General features: G+C 42.8%; 1 protein-coding gene across 1 annotated transcript in view; it reads left to right on the forward strand.

Moving 5' to 3' along the window:
• LOC144741020 (coiled-coil domain-containing protein 33-like) overlaps nucleotides 1-19,373 on the forward strand; it is an 86,329-nt gene that overhangs the window by 29,600 nt on the left and 37,356 nt on the right. Inside the window, exons 5-8 of the mRNA XM_078623712.1 lie at nucleotides 7,041-7,204; nucleotides 13,835-13,968; nucleotides 16,512-16,621; nucleotides 17,745-17,846. Coding sequence (XP_078479838.1) covers nucleotides 7,041-7,204; nucleotides 13,835-13,968; nucleotides 16,512-16,621; nucleotides 17,745-17,846 — 510 coding nt within the window. The remainder of the gene's footprint in view (nucleotides 1-7,040; nucleotides 7,205-13,834; nucleotides 13,969-16,511; nucleotides 16,622-17,744; nucleotides 17,847-19,373) is intronic.

A 19,373-nucleotide genomic window follows, 5' to 3' on the forward strand; every position in this document is an offset into this window, starting at 1 on the left:
GTTTTACTTAATTTCATATGTCTGTGTTTCAGTTTCTTATAATCGATGCTTATTTTATATGCTTTTTATGGGTACTATAAATTATGTTTTCCTACCGGAGATGACGATGGTGTTGAGTTTGACGCAAGTGTACGTGTTTGTGTGTGTCGTGGGAGATGGTGGCACAGTCGTTGGCACACTGTGCCATGAACCGGGTGGCCCCGAATTCCATTTGCGACCATGGCTAACATTAGTGGTGATTCTCTGAAGCGGTGCTGGGACTCCCCTGAGTCAACTCAGCCTTGAAATGAGTATCTGTTGCAGTGTGTAAATGTTCAGCACCATGGAGACGAATGGCCAAACCACCCCCTCGTGCGCCGTGCCAGCCTTCATCGGTGCTCGCGAATAATACTTGTCCCAACAGTACACATGTAGCCTAACTCGGGTAATCTTTATATATTTTTTTTTTGCTTTTCTCATAACAGACATTACAACGCGAATGAAATATAGAATTTATATAAATCCTGGAGCTTCACACTTTCCATTCGTATATTACTCCAGCGCAGCATGAATAAAAAAAATTGAGATGATTTGCTCTTGAAACAATTTTTTTTTTGCTGCAGGTGCAGCTTTCATTGTTTGCTGAGGATTTAAAATGCTGTTCCATTATTCATGACTTTTTGGCCCCTGCACATTAGATGCTGCCTGAAATCGATATTTCAGCTGACGCCGACTTATCAAGAGCAAACGTGGTGTAATGGAATATGGCAGTGGCATGCTGGGCACAGCTTCCTGTGGTGTGGAATGGATCGTCTAAGTCCTGATATCGTATTCGCAAGAATGATGCTGAACCCTTATTAATGCATAAGAAAAAAAAGTTCCAACACAATTAATGTTTTGGTCAATTTTGTTTTGAAACATTCTGAATGAAGTAGAGCGTTGACTTGGTGAGTAGATGAAAATGTGTATTTGGAATACGAGAAGAAAAATATGTTAACACCTTACTACTGCAATTGGTTATCAAGGTTGTGCTGTTGAGCTCTCCGATGTTTTCGGTACAATGTCTGACGCTTTGCTCCATGTGCAGGGTGCTTCTGCCGTGCATAGAGAGAAATGTCAAGCATCATAGCGAATCACCCGTGGGACGACCAGAAAGTGTATTTTATACCTTGCAGGGCTTTACTTTTGGGTCCACTTTTGGTTAAAGCTACAGTTTCTCTGTCAGAAAATGGTAATTTCATCTCCTTTTGATGAGGTCTATTCAGCCTTTTATACCTCAAGAATGATTAAAATGAATACCACCTTGAGGGAAATAAGCATGGTGGTCGTATGGATATGCCCATCTGCTCCATATAGGATTTAATGTGGCATTTACAGTAGTGGCAAGAGACGAGGAACACTTTTACGTTGATAATATTCTATACAGAACAGCTCTCTCTTTATATACAAGCCTAGATTAGCCTTTGGGGCTATGCTACGCTTCCATGCTAATTAGAAACCAGATCTGAGTCGTGTTTGGGTCTGGTTTCTTTCGTGATCGTTAAAGTTTGCATTTAAACCCCCCCCAAAATAGGAGTCGAGCTTAACATTTTCTAATATGCTTCATAGCAATAAAACACAAAGTTCCATGGCATTAAACATGTATTATCTGCTGAGTGTCTCAATTCTCAAACGAGTATTGGGCTGTGTCGGAGACCTTGACACCGTGGTGTATCCTCACATTTCTCTCACGCGTGCCATAGCAATTTAAAACCTTGAACAAAACACGGGAGGGTAACGCGGTGGTGCATGTTCATCATGCATGTATGTTGAACTTACTCTTTGGTTCTTTCGGTTAAAGTCGCGTAGAAATAAAATAAGTTAAATAATAGAATACGACGTTTCGATTGCAACCCAAGCAGTCGTCATCAGGTAGAACTAAATTCGAGAGAGAGACCAAACACAGACACGGAGGCACACAGACAGACACACGACTGCTTGGGTTGCAATCGAAACGTCGTATTCTATTATTTAAGTTTTTTATTTCTACGTCACTTTACCGAAAGAACCAAAGAGTAATTCCTGCGGTCACGAAAGCTTCAAAATTATGTTGCAACTTCTTTCGCACCGTACGTAGCCAACCGTGCTAATTAGGGGGTGCGGGGGTTAGCCCACTGTGCTATAAACCTGGTGACACAAGTTCGTATTCCTGGCTACGGCTAATGCCAGTGGCATCAGAAACACTCGTGCCGCCACCACACCCCCCCCCCCTCATTATCCTGCACTGACCAGCATGGCGTGATACGAAAACATATCCTCGACTGACAATGGCATGGGGAGGCCTTCATCCTCTGTTCGATTGTTTTCCTTTATAATCACAGCTGCTGAGCACAGGCCCAAAAGCTCAAACGCTAAGCAGCCAGCAACAAACAGTGATATTAAAGTTGTAATAGACAGATATGTGTTGAGAATGTGTGGATAAAATTTCGTCATTTATTTATTTAACTACTCAGATAACGCATTTTGGTAACATCACAAGATCACACACAAAGCTTACTCGTTTGAAACAGTAATCTCCTTTTTTCACGCCAAACGTTTCATCTATAAATGGCAACATTTGAAAAAATAACATTGCAATTCTCTTATTTTTTTAAATGCCAATTTCAATGTGAAATTGGTTGGTTTCATGTCTGGCCTTCATTCCCCAGGGTATGCCGTGATGAGGGAACGTGACCCAATGCTCATGTTGCAATGACGGGGCTAACATTTCCATCAACCCTCAGCTGTCCATCACAGCGAATTCCCCAGACCTACAGGACATTCATTCTGGCTGTCTCGGTGTTAGCAAACACACGTTGAACGTTCATTTCTCCACCCTCCACTCGTAATTAATTCCCACTACAAAATCTCAGATCACCAATCTTGAACGTAAAAGTCTAGCTTATTGGTTTTAGATGCAGGCAGATATCACGGTCCATTCCACACGCCGTGGTGTAATCGATACCACACTGGATTTCCAATGCAGAGGCCGCCGGTTCGATTCTATCGCCCGGCGCGGTTGCGGAAACAAGGGCCGAGTTTCTTAATAAATCTCACATTGCCTCTCCATCCAGTGATATGAATGGGATACGCCACGGTTAGTCAATCAGCAGCTTGAAAGAGTAGGCCAAAATGCCCACCTTTTCAGGCCTTTTCAGGCCTTTTCAGAAGCAGTGGCGTGAACAAGTGAAGTCTTGGGTTTCATCTTTACCCAAACTTTATCAACCACCATTATTGTTTATTGCTCATTTCCTACATTCATGCTGGGAGGTATTTAATAAGTTTTATAATATATAGAGTGAGCTGTTAATTTGACCAGCTAAAAGAGTGTGCAAGGTTCAAAGGTGGATAACACGTTCATCATAAAATCACTGCTCTGGTGACAAATTAGCGTACGAGAAGCAATCTATTCCTGGCAGCAGTAGACTGAAGTAACAGCTCGCATCACTGTACGTGTTTTTTCAGCATTCATAGATGCCGCCAGACCATACCACACCTATTGTGCGCCAAGGAATTGGCGCTGATTGCATGCGTTAGTAGTGTTCACTGCCGATGCACAAAGCTTAGTGATTTGCAACTGGGACCTTGCAAGTATGATTGTTTTTCTTCTTCTCTATAGTTCATGCGGAAGACATGGGAGAGACATGCAAATTAGACATGCGGCTGTCATAGGTGCACTTGCCTGCCTTTGGGGACTCAAGTAGATTCGGTTTCTAAAATAACGGGAACAGTGGATTATGATTTACACGTTCCTTAAAAATGTATTACATCAATATCGCGCATTTCAATTGCGGGGGGCTTTGACACAGTGCCTCGTCTCTGGCAGATGTACTGCACGAGAACATTCGTGGCGAAAAAAATAAAATCCAAAAGGCAATCCACTTACAGCATTTGTTAAATACCGCCTCGTGTTTCTGTCGTTTTTTCTGTGAGCAACAGCAGACTTTGCAAATAAGTTTTAAAATGATAATAATCGCCAGCAATAATTTAACAGTAGCTTCACAGCTGTCTTACAATGTAGGTTTGCTTATCAAACAACTCTTGTTTTGTGGAGTAGTTTGCGGGAGAGGCTTAGGGGTTCAGTAGGCGGCGGCGGTGGTGGTGAAAGAAAAAATACATTTTTGAAATGGCAAAACATTGATGGCTGGGCCGCCGTGACCGGGCACAGTGCACCTTGGGAGACCGCTGGTTCGGGGTGCTTTGGTAGGGGGGGTTGATGGTGGTGTGGAGGTGGGGGTAGAGATTAAGAGGGGCTGCTAGCCATGTGTTGTTGGAAGCCCATTGGGGGGTGGGGGGCCCGAAACACAAATTATTTTTTGCGGCCCGATTCCAATTTCTAAATTCCTAGTGAGCTAGAGCCAAGAGATTTAGATGTAGTGAGTTAAGAAAAATTGTAGACAAAAACACAGAGATGCCGTGAGATGAGAGAAGAGATGCAGACAAGATAGAGATGAGCGAGCTTCATTGACTTTTTTGACGTTATGATTTCCAATGGTTTGAATTTCAGCCGACATTTTATGCACTCCATCGTTTTCATTGATCTAAGGCCCCTTGAGCTGTGCGGGGGGGGGGTGGCGGGCCCGAAGATTTTGCCTGGTTTGCTTATGCCTAGCGCCGCCACCACCACCGGTTGCTATCCGTGTGGTTTGCGGCCTCAGTAAATCACACACTCCAAGCACCCTGTTGCACTTCTACATTGGGGCTCGCCGAGCATGGAGAGAGAGACCAACCCAGCCGGAACAGCAGCACCGCACCTGCCTCCTTCTGGGAAATGAGAGGATCGAACCTCATGAATATTCTGCATTGAGGATGCGAGCACATGGATGTGAAAACACTGACCGGTCTATTGGGATTGAGGGGAAGCAAGAGTGCATTTTAAAATAGATGCGGAATAAGTACAAAGTTTGGAGAAGGATCAGCACCCCCTGGCACATTGTCGATTTGCAATATTTCTGATACGTTTTGACAATTGAACATATAATGGCATGAGTCGTAAGTTGGTTGGCTCAATCATTTTTTAAACAAATGTTCAATTGTAATTTATATACTTGTATATTTACAGCCTTTTGTCAATCCACTGCTGGATAAGGACCTTCCTCGGCTGTGTGTGGTTATTTGACCACATCATGCTGAATAAGAACGTGGTCACCGGACTGAATAAGAACGTCCTTTTGAATGCGGGGATCATAGAAGTAGGAGCAGAGCATTCTAGTACAACATGTATTTATTTTTCTGCACTGCCCTCTGCTACCCACCATGTAGTCTGGCAGCCTCCTTTAGCAACCTGTTTGTGAATGCTGGTCACCAATCCAGCAAATATCTGGGCTCTCAACCCTGCTTTATTTCTGATATTTGATGGAATTGGGTGCATTCCAGGTCATTTGGACAAAAAAAACTGTTTAGTGTTTCAATAGCCAAACAAGCATGAGGAGATGCTTACCCATCTAACAAAGATGGCCACTAAATCGCTTGCTTTGAGATGTGCTTCTGCGGCCGTGTGGAACACTCTTCCTTCTGATATTATGAAGCCACTGGAGCTATGCACTTTTAAATATAGGTCGAAAGCTCACTTGTCTCGAACTGATTTTTGTCCTTAGTTTGTTGTCCTTCCCCCACACTTCCGATTAGCATGGTTGGCTAGGTACGGTGCAAAAGAAGTTTAACATACATGAGATGGTGCTCATACCCATCGGTGTCCCGAGGCTCGTGATATAAGTTTCATGTTTCCTCTGGTGGGGGACCAGTATCTTCAAATACAGAGATGGGATTGGAGGAAGTCGTGACCCCCCCACCCCCATCATCTGAGATTAAACTCACGATGTTTTGATTGTGAGCCGAGTTTTTTCATCAGCAACACCGGTGGTTGTAGGAGCCCTGTACCAAAGAGGGACTTCTGAGTGACACCCAGTCATGGATTCAGTCGGGATAAAATGTTTTCGTTTTAACCTCGGATACATTCTGAAGCAGAGACACATTTGCATATGTATTGATATTAGGGGTGGAACGATGCATAAAATCACTTATTAATATCAATTCTTCAGCTCACAATTCACATTTCACTGATGTTAGTCATGGGGTGAGAAGTAAAACGCAGGCCTTCGGTTCCAAAAGCCGTAAGACTTCTCGTTGAATAATTAATATTAAAGATATTAGAACCTTTTCGTAAATATTTGTAGAAAATATGTTGGTACATGTTTAATTTCACTCGGTATAAAACAATTAAAATCATATGCATATGGAAATAATCTCACTACTCAAAACTATTACATTTTTATACAAAATTCAGCGATGTCAAGAGAACCTTTGGAAATGGTATTAAAATAGCTGCATTTATTGTTGTAATATTTCCATGTGTGAAGAGAATCAGGAGTGACGTTTATTGAGGAAATGATTACGTTAGTAAATTGAGTGTGTTTTAAATGATATTACTCATACCCTTAACAAAAGTAATTATGTAAAAAATGTTTATAATCGTAAGCCATGGTCAATCCACTGCTGGATGAAGTTCCCCCCTAAGTCACCAACACCTCTCACAATCCTGTGATTAAACAATCCACCAATCACCTGCACGTGAACTGATTTGTCAAGAATTATGGAGTCTGTTTTGAGAAATGTGTCCGTGACTGAAAAATAATCTACTGCAAAAGACAGGAGAGTTGGATAACTACCATAGGCTTTTTTCCTACATGTTGTTCTTGTAATGCATTCCTACTCATGAATATTTCAAAACCTTAATTCACACTACTGCATGTTGAAATCAACACCATCGACTGTCTCACTGCATACAATTGCATCAAGTTGTGCTGAACCATAGTGCATGAAAAAAACGAGCTTCATTGCCAATAATTCAGCACAGATAAATGCACAATTCCTACATGGAACAAAAAGAATAATTTAAATCTGCTACGAACACTAACCTCAATGTTTACAATTGCCATCGCTTTTGATTGTCAATGTCACTCGCCGTAACTTGTACATGTGTGTGTGTGATTCTATAGAGCATGCACAGTGCCTTAGAAATGTGAAATATTCATCTGGCCCAGGTAATGGAGGGAGCAGCGAGGCCCTCGGAGCCGCCCGTCAATGCCGCCACGAATTCCTGGCACGTGTCGCGCCCGGGCAAGGAGATGGTGACGCTAATTCTCCACGGCGTGAGCAGCCTGCCCCCGCCGAGCGACGGAGGAGTCCCACGGCCATTCGCCGCCGTGTAAGTGCTGCGCGTGACGCGAGCGCGGAGATCATCCCTCATTGCCGCCATCTCGCTCCTTGCTCTATATCGGGGATGGCGGCGGCGGGGGGGAACTGTTTCCTATACCGATTGCCAAAGAAAACTTTCAAATTTGGTGTCGCCAAAGGCGGGAACGCACATTACCGCATGCGTCGGTCAGATGTAACTGAGCGTGCCGAATTTAGGGATGCGGTATCGCCACGTCGAAAGTGGGCCCCCCTCTCGTACCCGATGAGTGCGGCTAAGGTGCAGTGGTGGATAAATATCGAAGGCCTCACGTGGCTGTGCGGGTCACGTGATATGCAATCATAGGGCATAGGTTCTCCCCCACTGCCCTACGTGTAATGTCTGTATCGGCTGTTTAAATGCTGTGGCTGGAATGTTGTGATGAATGGAGATGTATATTATATATGTCGTCCGCAAGGTATCATTTATTATTAAAAAAAATAGGATAATTAGACAGCAGGTTGAGCTAGGCTGATTAAACCAAACTCACCACATATACCTTGTAGTTTTATCTGCGCCTTTTGGCGTCATCTGGTCGAACACCATATGAGACGAGGCTCTAAAGAAAGCTGTCTCTGGTGTGGACCAATCAGTTTCAAAGACAATGCATAAATTATCAGAGTACGTTTTTTTGTTTGCATTTGACTGCAAGTATTGTGGTTAATGTAAGCATGATTCCTTGCAAAAAGGTGTCAGTTTTGTTGCCAAAAAAAGGGGAAAACCCTTATTAGTATACCTGGTACTGTTCATATTTTATCACTTGAGTTTCATCCCTCTAAACCAGTGGTTCTTAACCTTTACTGCAGCCTTGGTTTTCTAATCGTGAAACAAATGTCTGTTAATAAATACAAAGGTTTGATGAAACGGAGTGATTGTACCTACGTGCCCGTGCTTAATTTGTCTTTCGATGCTTTACCTTCTAAAAAAATGTGGCCATGTCTCGCACCTCCAGAAAGGGCACCTCGCATCACCAGGCTAAGAACCACTGCTCTAAACGGAATGATACGTGAACCAATTCTGGTGCATCTCCCATACAACCCCCCCCCCCCATTCGCTGATTCATTGACTAACGTGGTCAAGTATGACCAAACAACCCCCATGCCTGACATTCTGCTGATAATGCCACAAGGAATATGTTGCCAAGATTTCAACCACCCAGTTCTGACACCATGTATATGCTCAATTGTGATGCAGGAATGTTGTAAAATGTATTTAAAATGTTGGAAAGAGGTCAGTTGTTTTCTCAAAATGTGTATGACTGGTAGATGAAAAATAAATAAGTAAATTATATATGTGGCACTATTTAACAAAAGTAAAAAAAAAATTATAATCTGTTGTATAATTGGCTGCGAATATACTTTAAAGTACGCATATTCAGTCTTAACATGCGCAAATATTACAGACAAATAAGATGATATTTAGGATTTTGACCGCAAGCGATAATTGCTGTCTGTGAATGTCACTCGACGTTATTGATGAGGCATTGGGAGGTATTGCATTTCTTCCTCCTTACTCACTCAACGACATCGCTGCTGACCGTGTTTAGACAGCCGGCGAGACAGCCCCTGCCTTTGTTTAAATCCCACCGAATCAGAAGCCCATTTCTTGCTCCCCACTTTCGTTTGACCTCCATTCCAGGTCTCTATAGTGACGAGTTTGGCACTTGACAGAGCAAAACCCGCACACTGCAGGGCCTTAGACAGTTGATCTGACACTCAGCTCTGCAACCCTGATGTGGCTTGGCAGCCCGTAGAATTCACAAAATAGGACGACTTAATTTCGACTTGTCGTATTCCATTTGTAGAGAATAAGGCTTACGCATGGACTTTATTTTAAAACTAGAGCACGTGATACATGTTTGCTCGTATGCTGTATACCTCAATGCACTGTGTATTGACATTTTACCATCACGAGCCCTTTCAGATGTTATTAACACATTACACCTAGACGACCCGCGCAATCTTCATTATCATCATTATCCAAAGATATTGAAGGCAAGGGTACAACGCTGCCAATTAGACCAGTGCTTAAACACCAATCTATGTTGTTGCTAAATTCCTTGGCCATAATGGAAGGCATATTGATCCCTTCCCATTGGCTTTGCAAATCGACTACGTTGCTCTTCAGAGACGGGGAGCGGCACGTCCGTCTCCACCTCATCGGCAAATCATCAGCTTTGTCCCCAATGCGCCGCTTCATTAAACTTTTATTTGGGCCGGGAGATGGACAGGCTGCAGATGAGAGGCTCGGATGCATGCAGAGGCACGAACCCGCCTTGATTGTTGTCCTAGGCGTCGTTGTTTAGTCGTGTTCACGTCTCTCATCGGTATTCGTAAATGCGAGAGCGTGCGCGCGTTTCGTACCGTTGCCTTAAAAATGTTCACAAATGCACGTGTCTTGATTTGACATTGTCATCTTTCGTCTGAGCTGTTGTCAGTGAGACAGTCGTATGCGAGTGCCTGTGAGATTAGTGCAAATTTCCATTGAGAAGATATTGCCAGTCCTAAGCTTGCGATGTTGACCACATTGTATGATTGGCAACCGTTCGAGGTATATTTAAGTGCAGCTGCCACTGAACTCTTATTTTGGCACAAAGCATATATGTTACACACACAAAAATATGACAGTATCGGAATGTTCATTGTGCATAAACAAAAAGCATGAAAATGAATGGGATTATATCATGGTTAACAATAGTTATTTCAGTCATTTGTAAGGATCTGATGAAACTTGTCACCACCAATGATTATGAAGTGTATTGCCATAGGACAGTGCAACGATTCACCTTCGGCGATTCTTCGAATTGTAGCAAACCAGGCATGAGATTCGACTCGAGCGTTAATTATATACATCGTTTTGCCGTGAACGGTATTGACTTTAAGGTTAATGTGGGCTATGTGAGCCCATTTCAATGCAGCATAAACAACGTTGGCTGCACACTGCTTCTTACACACGTCATTCAGTGCATATAGTGTGAGCCGATTCATTAACCGATGAGGCTTTCCAACCCGTATCATCGTCACGTGATAACAACAACGCCGTGTAAAATAGTGGTGTGGAGATTGTGGTGGTGGGTGGTGTCCGTGGGTGAAAAAAACCCGATTTTTACAGCGGCAGGCATCGGGTTTTTTCTTTAATACAATTCAACCCGATTTCGGGGAATTAAAACCTGGTTTGATGAATACGAAACTCTGATCCAAGGCAGCTTCCTCGTCGGTGCTGCTTCGTACTCGGGGGAGTCGTCGGGCACGGGGTAGTCGTAGAATGCGGCGGGCAGGTTGGTCGTGATGAACACGAGCTTCTCCACAATCGTGGGCACCGCCAGTGAGTTCCTTCGCTTGGAATGGATGAAGCCCATCGTTGAGAAGTGCGGTTCTGCAATTAGAACCAATTAAACCGGATTTCTCCCAATCTCAAATGATCGTGTTTAATATAAAAAGACAATTAAACCCGATTGTAAAAAACCCGACTGTGCTACCCTTGTTGGTGTCCACGGCGTTTTAGGCTGCGACGGGGCTCAAGACGTTTAAGGAGGGCACGTGCTTGGGCTTAAGTGCGAGTTTTGCCGAGGCGCTTGCCACCTCTCTCAGTTTCCCCAGAATGCTCTCTCTGTTTTGAGGTAGTTGTCCTGGGTAATCTTCCTGGGACACTTATAGCTCCGGTGTTTTGTCAGTTGGAGAACAACAACAACAACAAGATGCACTTACATGTTGTTCTCCCCTCTTCTGGGATCGCGATTTATGTATCCTGCGTATTTTGTAGCTTAGTTGCACCGTGTCGAAATCTTGTTCAACAGGGGGCGCTTAGTAGTAATTTTAATACATTAATGCTCTTCCATGGATCAGAGCATAAATTGGTAAAACCTAAAGTAAAACAACTTTAGTCGTGCCTATGTATTTACATGGTTGATAAGGTTATCACATAATTCACTGCTATTGGCCACATTTTAAACCATCACGCAAACTTCGGTCATCCTCGCAGTGTCTTTTGACTAACCATCGAACAAAGACGGTCACCGCATCACGCGCTTTCAGATGCTGCTTCTGCGGCCATCTGGAGTGCTCTTCATTTCGATATTAGGGAGTCACAGGAACTATGCACTTTAGATCTAGATTGTAAACCCATTTCTTTATAACTGCTTATTGTGTTTAGTTTGTGTCCTTCGCCTGCACCTCCGATTATCACTTTGGTATGAACAAGTGAAATATCTGCTCTCACCTCATGGACTATGCACTGTGATTTGAATTCATATCTACTTTCGGGACAGTCACATAGATCACGAACACTGATTATTTTCAGTTTTTTAGTTTTTGTTTAACAATGCATGCTATTTCAATACTCCTTAAAACATACAACTAGCAGTATTTCTCTTATTGGCAATGACATATTATAGCAATTAAAGATGTCATGTGATTTTATAATAATGGGAATACTGTGCATGATAATGAAGGGCTGTGAATTGTACCCCATTCAAACGGCTAGCATTTGAATATCTTTAAAAAAATGTTTTACATACACTCATACTTACACACTTTTTCGGTTCGAAAATGCCACAGAAAACATCAATGTAAAACAGTATTTCATCATATGTATAACTTCATGAAACAAAGGAAAATATTTTAGCTTGTTTACATTACAAACGTGTACATTACTGACATATAAGGGGGTTTGCTCATTTCTGAGCAAGTATTATTTTTGAGTAGTCGAAACGATTAAATTCCACATGTGTTTGGGACTGAATTCTGTATGTATGTAATTTACATTGAACAATTTTACATTAAAAAAACATCATGGCCTTCAGGCACGGCCCAGACTGTGAAAGGAAGTGAGGTGTCATCAATTTTTCATTAGGCCTGGTCTGGTTTTAATATTGATTTTATGCCTCGCTGATGTTCTCCGACTGATTTTAATGGAAATTCCCTTCACCTTGCCAATACACTTTAATGACTTAAGCCAACACATTTTTGCACCAGCAAAATGACTTTGGGGTAGGGAAAATTATTAAGATGCGCACGCGATTTAAATAACCAGAAGATTTACTTTGTGCGTGAGAAAAATAATATTTACTGTAAAGTGGCAAATAGGAAAGCCGTGCTATTTTGTACAGCTGGAGCTAAGAATTGGTTTGCACACATCAATTGAAAATCTGATCTGGAATCCAACCATATGTGCTCATACCTCTAGGCATGAAACCACCTGATCTGCTAATTGGCTGATGAATATTTGCGAAGGGAAGGAGAGGCCACCGTTAATCCCTTTTGGAGAGCCTCGGCTCACGCTTGAGGCTATCGTGTGCGCTTAGTTTGTGTTTTGAGAGGGAGCGCGTGGAGGTCCAGGCCATAAATATTACATCACAGGGATAAGGCTGAACTCCCCCCGAGACTGCCTACACACACAAGGACCCTCTGTTAGCCAGCCGTCTGAGCCCAGCCTGCCTCTCGGCCTGTTTGCCCAATTAGAGGGATTTGAAGTCATCTGACTCGGTTTGTGCTTCTGGAATGCATTGCTGGTATTAGCATTCAATTACAGATGGCTCCATCGTGCCAGTGTGAACAGGGAATTTTCTACAGGATTTACAGAAGCACAAATTGAAAGCAACACGCGAATGGCACTAGGCAAAACTGTATGTGCTATTCGCTCATTGTATTTGTTTTCATTGCGATGTCTTTTTTAAACATAACAACCAAAGAAAATAGAGTACAAAGCAGGGACAATGCAGGAACGATAGAGAAAAATAATCAATTGGCTCTTAAATGGATTGAATTAATAGTTTATGAATGGACACTGTTCATGTGGTTTTGCATTATATGAACAGTAGTGTTAATGCCTGAAACATTGAATTAATTAATCTGATGGTCTGTAGCACTGTGGGCCAATTTTACGTATAGTAATTATACAAGTTGAACAAAACGTACTTGAACAAAGGTAAAATTAAACAATCTATACTTATTTGTATACTACCTTGTAATTTATATTTGGAGTAGGCCGGTAAAAAAAAAGATGCAGCAGTCACCTGATGACATTGAACTTGTAAAAAAAACTATACAGACTTGAAAAGGTTCAGCATCTCCATTCTCAAATCACCACGGGATCTATGCTGATCTCCACTGGTGGCCGTGAGGCACTGATGGGAATGCCACGTTCCCATTGTGGGTGAAAGTGTATCCATACCATGACCACGACCAGGGCTTTATTTCAACCGAAGCTGTTTGTGAGCCAAGCTCTTGAGAAAATATTTCTGAGGCGGGGGGGGGGATTCGATTAGAAATTAATCCCTGATCACTGCTGGTACAGTATGTGTTAGGTTTTACATATATTCATTGTAAGTTTGCCTTTGTAAAAACACAATTATATTCACCCTTTCCTCTGATCCTGACACCCACCCCACTTGCGGATTTCTTCCTTCCCTTCCACAGCGGACACGTCCATTCCTCGGCCGCCACCCCATCATTATTCTTCACCGTAGCTCATAATCCCTTCGAGCAATGCAACGCGATATCTTCAACCTACGTATGCTATCTAAAAAAAGATGAAAAAACGCATGTTGGAAAACATTCATTGTGCGATATTTATTCCTCGTTCTGGAATTGTTTGCACCGGCAGAAAGAGCGGCACAGACGAGCAGCAGAGCAGGGCAGCCCAGGGCGTGACGCACGCCAGCAGCCAGGCCACACACTCGCCTTCGTGGGAGGAGACCGTCAGTGTGGAGATAGACGAGAACAAGGCAGATGATGAAGGTATGGTTTAATAAACAGGTGCATCATCGTCGTCATGAACATCATCAATCATTATTAATCCACTGCTGGATGAAGCCCTCTCCAAGCGGCTGCCACCTCTTGCAATCGCTGCGAAGTAATACTCCACATAGCACCTGCTCACGAGCTGATATTTCATTGCTCCATCTCCTCGGTTGGTACCCTCTCAGACACGTTCAGTCACTTGGCTGCCACTCCGTTATTATTCGTGACCATTGGTCATTCCCCAAATTTGGTTGCCGGCTTACCGTATGCTGTCATTTCCGGGCACTGCAGGTGGTTTGCTTATTACCTCTTTGTGTGATTAAACCTGGCCATGCTGTCTTAACACATTTGGATTCTGATTGTTAGTTTATTACCGCCTGCAAGTTTACTGGAATAACTCTCGATAAGTACCATGTGCATTTGCGCCCAAGAGTTGGATTTAAAACAAAACCCCTTTCAGACTAACATTTCTCAGCCCATTTTTATTGTTATGGACCATGGCTAATATAAATAAGGATATTGGGGTAGGGGGTAATTGGAATAAATTATTTCAACATGTAAATGTTGAGGAATGAAATATGACCTTCAGGCCGACTGATTGACAGAGCTGTCTTTCGTGATGTGACTGGCTCTTGTGTCACATTTATGTCCCAGTTTTCATTCTCATTCAGCAGGGCCTAGCCATTCTTCGGGCATGAACTTGAAATGCATTTACCCATGAATGCCTCTTTCCGAATCTCTCTGCGGGTGTCCCCTGGAAATTGTCTGCAGCCATTGAATTGGATTAGCGAAACTGAAATGCCGGCTTGAATCAAGCATTTTCCCCCCAAAGCTGATTGTTTTTTTTGCCCTAAAGCGGAACATTATTTATTTACGTATTACCTTCTGCACCTCTAAATTGCTGCCATTACCTTCGTCCTAAGGGAAAAAAATATCTCACTTGAACCAAATCCCCGATCTCAACTACCATGGTATAATCTAGCGTTCCAATCCTCAGCGAAGTATCTGCAAGAGTCACCCATACTTAATCGAGCAGTTGACACGCCATTGTCCACTCAACCCAATTTAACCCGGCTTCTATACTGGCCTTTCAGATGAGATTGCCTCTCATCACGTGGTCAATGGTCATCTTTCCTGTGGCCACGGTTCACTTTCACACCTCATTCTGCTTCATCCCGACACTGCTTTTGACACCGGAGACACACAATAGCCTTCTTGATGCTCTTGAAGACTGTATTCTACAAATTACAGTCATGAATCCAACAGGTGATTGACAATGGGGCTGTAACTTACAGTAAAAATATTTTTTGTTACAAAATTAAAATATATGACCAAGATGTGACATGTTTTTCAACACTGACACTGATGAAGGCGGAGGGTATCTATTATTATGTGCCGTTGAGATAATTTATATTCACAATGCGTGATAATCAAAATCTGACCTATTTCAATACACGAGGGGATACCCACACACTATGTATTAAACTGCATTCTATAAACGTTTGTATTGTAGTGGTATAAATCCATCGAGTTAACAAAAGAATATTCATTTTATACACATAGACATTTGTTAGTATTGTCGTAGTTTCTATTCGAGAGCACTAGTACAGGTTTTCGTGTATTGTGCAATGTTTGTTGTATATGATCTATACACAGGGAGACTCTGCCATTATGGGATGCCCTAAGAGGAACAAGTGTTCTTATCACATTCAAATGTTAGTCTTTATAATAAGCCTGTTAGGTGTCTTTTTTATACTAATATAATCTACAGTACCTTGTCAATCCACTGCTGGATGAAGTCTTCCATGTATGTATGTATGTTGAACTTCTTTTGCACCCTACTTAGCCAACCGTGCTAATCAGAGGTGTAGGGTGGCGGGACAACAAACTACACACGAACATATTTTTTTTTGTTTAAACAAACGAGGCTTCCCTGAGAATGAGCATTGGGGAGGGTGCAGAACCGGCTAAGACAGATACCACGATTCACTGATGTGAGCCATGGCCCAGGAATTGAACTCAGGTCGTCAGGCTTGTAATCATAGTACACTTATTCCTGTGCCACCACTTCCCCAGTGTTCTTTTGTTGCCTTTTACCCGTATTTGACAGCCCCTTGTGGACAGATGTTTTGAATTATGTCCTCTATATGACCCTTTCATATCGATAAAACAAACACGACACAATAAGTGCGGTCGTATTGCCGAGCAGGTTCATCCATGTAAAATAATTTCCATTTATAGAGGTTTTATTGGTTTAGATCGCGTAAATATAAACTTGTCGTTAAACCTGCCACCACCCGACACGGCCAATTAGTAAGGTTTGTCACGTAAACACAAACGTGTCAATTTGTTACGAGCACAGCACACCGGTGTGTTGGAGAGTAAACCCACGGCAATTATAATTCGAGTACGACGTTTTGCCGGTAATTACAACCAGCATCATCAGGCGACAGCCTGATTTGTGGAGATATCCTCCTGTTTTGTTCTCAAATGGTCGCCAAAGTCTACGTGTTAAACTGACATTTCCATTTCCTGCACAGTGGTGGTGGTGAACGTGGCAGATGAAAACACCAAGGAGCTTCTAGTCAGCTATAGGTTGCCCGTCTGGTATTTGCAACCGTTCCACCACTACCACCTGGAACTGGTCAAGGTATTTTGTTGTTTGTCCAACGCATGCAGCTGAAATTAAACGTCTCGTTCGCTCAGTTGTTCTGGTGATTTTGTTTCTGCTCTAACCATCACCTCTGCTCCCTAAAGTAAACTAGACAACTAGAATTTTTTTTTTATTTGACCAGGTAAGGCCCACTGAGCTATATAGCTCTTTATCAGCAGTGACCTGGCCACAATTTATAGCTTGACTAAGTGGCTTATGTGGAAATTTATAGCAGCCAAATACTCCAAACTCTTGTTTCTAAATATGGAGGCAAAAATTGGAGGACCCGTAGAAAAATCCACGTGACCACGGGGAGAAGGTGCAAACTCCAAATATACAGGTTTAAGGGCGGGAATCGAACCCACGACCTCCTGCATATCAGGCGAGGGAGTAAACATCTCGCCACCAGGTCACTTCTGCTCCAATAATGTACGGCAGTAGAAAAGAAGCATGTCTTGGTTTTTTTAGCGCTATCTACTTTGTCGTGCATTTACCAAAACAAATCGTTGGTCTTGCCTTGAAATACCGTCAGTTACTTTGTAAATAAAGCTAAACACACATGTGTGAATTCGTAAACACAGCAATAATGCAGACCGGCTTTGTTTGACTGAACACGTTGGTTTTCGTAGCCAATGTTACGATTCATTATTCATTACGATTCACAAGCAAAACGATCTGCCATAATACCCTCCAACCACCTGACGTAGCCAAACAAATGTAATTAAATGTACGCGTTTGCAAAGCAATTTAAGGGGGCTGTAGAATAATGTGCAAAACAATGCAAAGTTTACGTTATACGTGCATAGACTTTAACATCTAAATTAATGACTTACACAACAGATGCGGTCTTTAAATTGGAAAACAGGAACCTTCCTGAAGAATGAATACTACTGCAATGAAATGGCAAAAGTTTACGTGAAGAAGTTACTTCAATAAACCTGCTCGACACGTGCTTCTTTTGCTATACATGTAACGCACACGTGAATTGCACAACAAACACAAAACAACAACAGACACACATGCAGTGGCATGCGTGAATGACGACACGTTGAGCGCTCGTGTAAAAATGTGTTTTGATAATGAATGACCCCCTTGCGAAAAACGTCCTGGGTGCCCTCAGCCTGACAAGCGGATCGCGGTTGGGATCCGGCTGTTTGCCAGCGTGGTGAGGAAGGGCAAGGCCATTCCCAGGCAGCACGGCTTCGCCTTCACCAGCTTGGAGGTCAGGCGCGGCTGCACAATCCTCAACCCCCGCGCCAAAATGTCTCTCCCCCCCCCCTCCACCTGTTAGAATATTTTAGCAGGCGTAGTAGTAATGATACAAACAAATCGAAGACAAAGTGATTTCCTGCTCAAACGAGCATTGAGGCGGTGCTCATCCTCCGGTCGCAGTCCTGAGCCAGTGGTGGGAATTCCACTATCATATGACAGGGGCGAGTATCTGCGTCGGACAACTAATGTTTACTTATCTAGAAAGTGATAGTCATTTTATTGACCCTGGACGGGTGATTGTGGCCGAGTTGACCCGCAACCAGGATTTGAACTCGCAACTTCCTTGCTCTACTGCAAAGCACCAGGGTGAATTAAATAATAATAATAATGCAAAAGCCCTAAAGTGCGTAGAGAAGCAGGGGCATATGGACGGTTGGAATTACACAAAGAGATTGAAAGATGACCACTTGGGTTAGAGGACATCTGCAGGTTAAAGACGTAATTCGTTAAGAAAAGTTAGTGGGCTTGGGCGGGATGCGTCGCTGGAAGAGGGGATGACGGCCGATGGTCAAGAATAAAGATGGAGTGGCAGCGAGGGAATAGAATGCATCCGAGAGGAATTCCATCAAGGAGATGGAGTGATGAATACGCTCTTGTGCAGGTGCTAGGTGGATTGCTGCATCGCAGGATTGCATTATTTGGCAGAGGCTTTGTGAGACCTGGCTAATGATGGTGATGATGATGAATAATAACAAGTGTCCACTACTTATCCATGAAAGCCTCGAATGCATCTGGAATTTCTCAGGATGTGTCCTTTTTTGGGATGTTTAGCCAATGCCTTATCGTATGCAGTGATTTTCATATGAGAATTATCTGGACCACTTGGATAACAACGCACGCATATATGTGGGGATATTTTTGTTAAAAAACCTCCACACATGTTAGCAACCTACTTGTTGTACTGCCGCCTACTGACCACCTCTTAGCCCAGCAGGTTGGTGTCTTGTGACCATGATGATCTGTGCACAATCCACCAATCCCACATGAAACACAATTGTACTTTAGACATGAACTACCAACGCCTGGCTCGTTTTATTGTCATGTTTTATTTTATTTTGTGCAAAATTTGGGCTATTGGTTTTTATTTAGGCCATCCCTCGGTAGCATAGCAAAAAATGCTAATTTTTTTAATAAGCATCAAATTATTTTACGTGGAGTAGGCAGACTGCCGAATGACGATAATGCCATGTGATGCCTTGGCTTAAATTGCACATGTAATGCAAATAATTTTAGTAGGATAGACTGCTGTAACTAATGTATGTGACTGTAATTCCTTTCATTTTACATTTCATTTTTACCGCTGACTTGCGTTTGTGGACACTCGTCAGTATTGGTAAACATCAAGAAAGGAACTCAGTTGGTTGGGGTCATAGACATGCACCAGGAGATGGATTAGTGCACAGTGTGTATATATATACATGGGTGGAGCACTGCTCTGTGATCTCAGTGACCTGAGTTTGATGCCTGGCTACGGATA

Source organism: Lampetra planeri, chromosome 3 (assembly GCF_965212315.1).
Source record: "Lampetra planeri chromosome 3, kcLamPlan1.2.h2, whole genome shotgun sequence".
In the NCBI taxonomy this organism is placed as follows: Eukaryota; Metazoa; Chordata; class Hyperoartia; order Petromyzontiformes; family Petromyzontidae; genus Lampetra; species Lampetra planeri.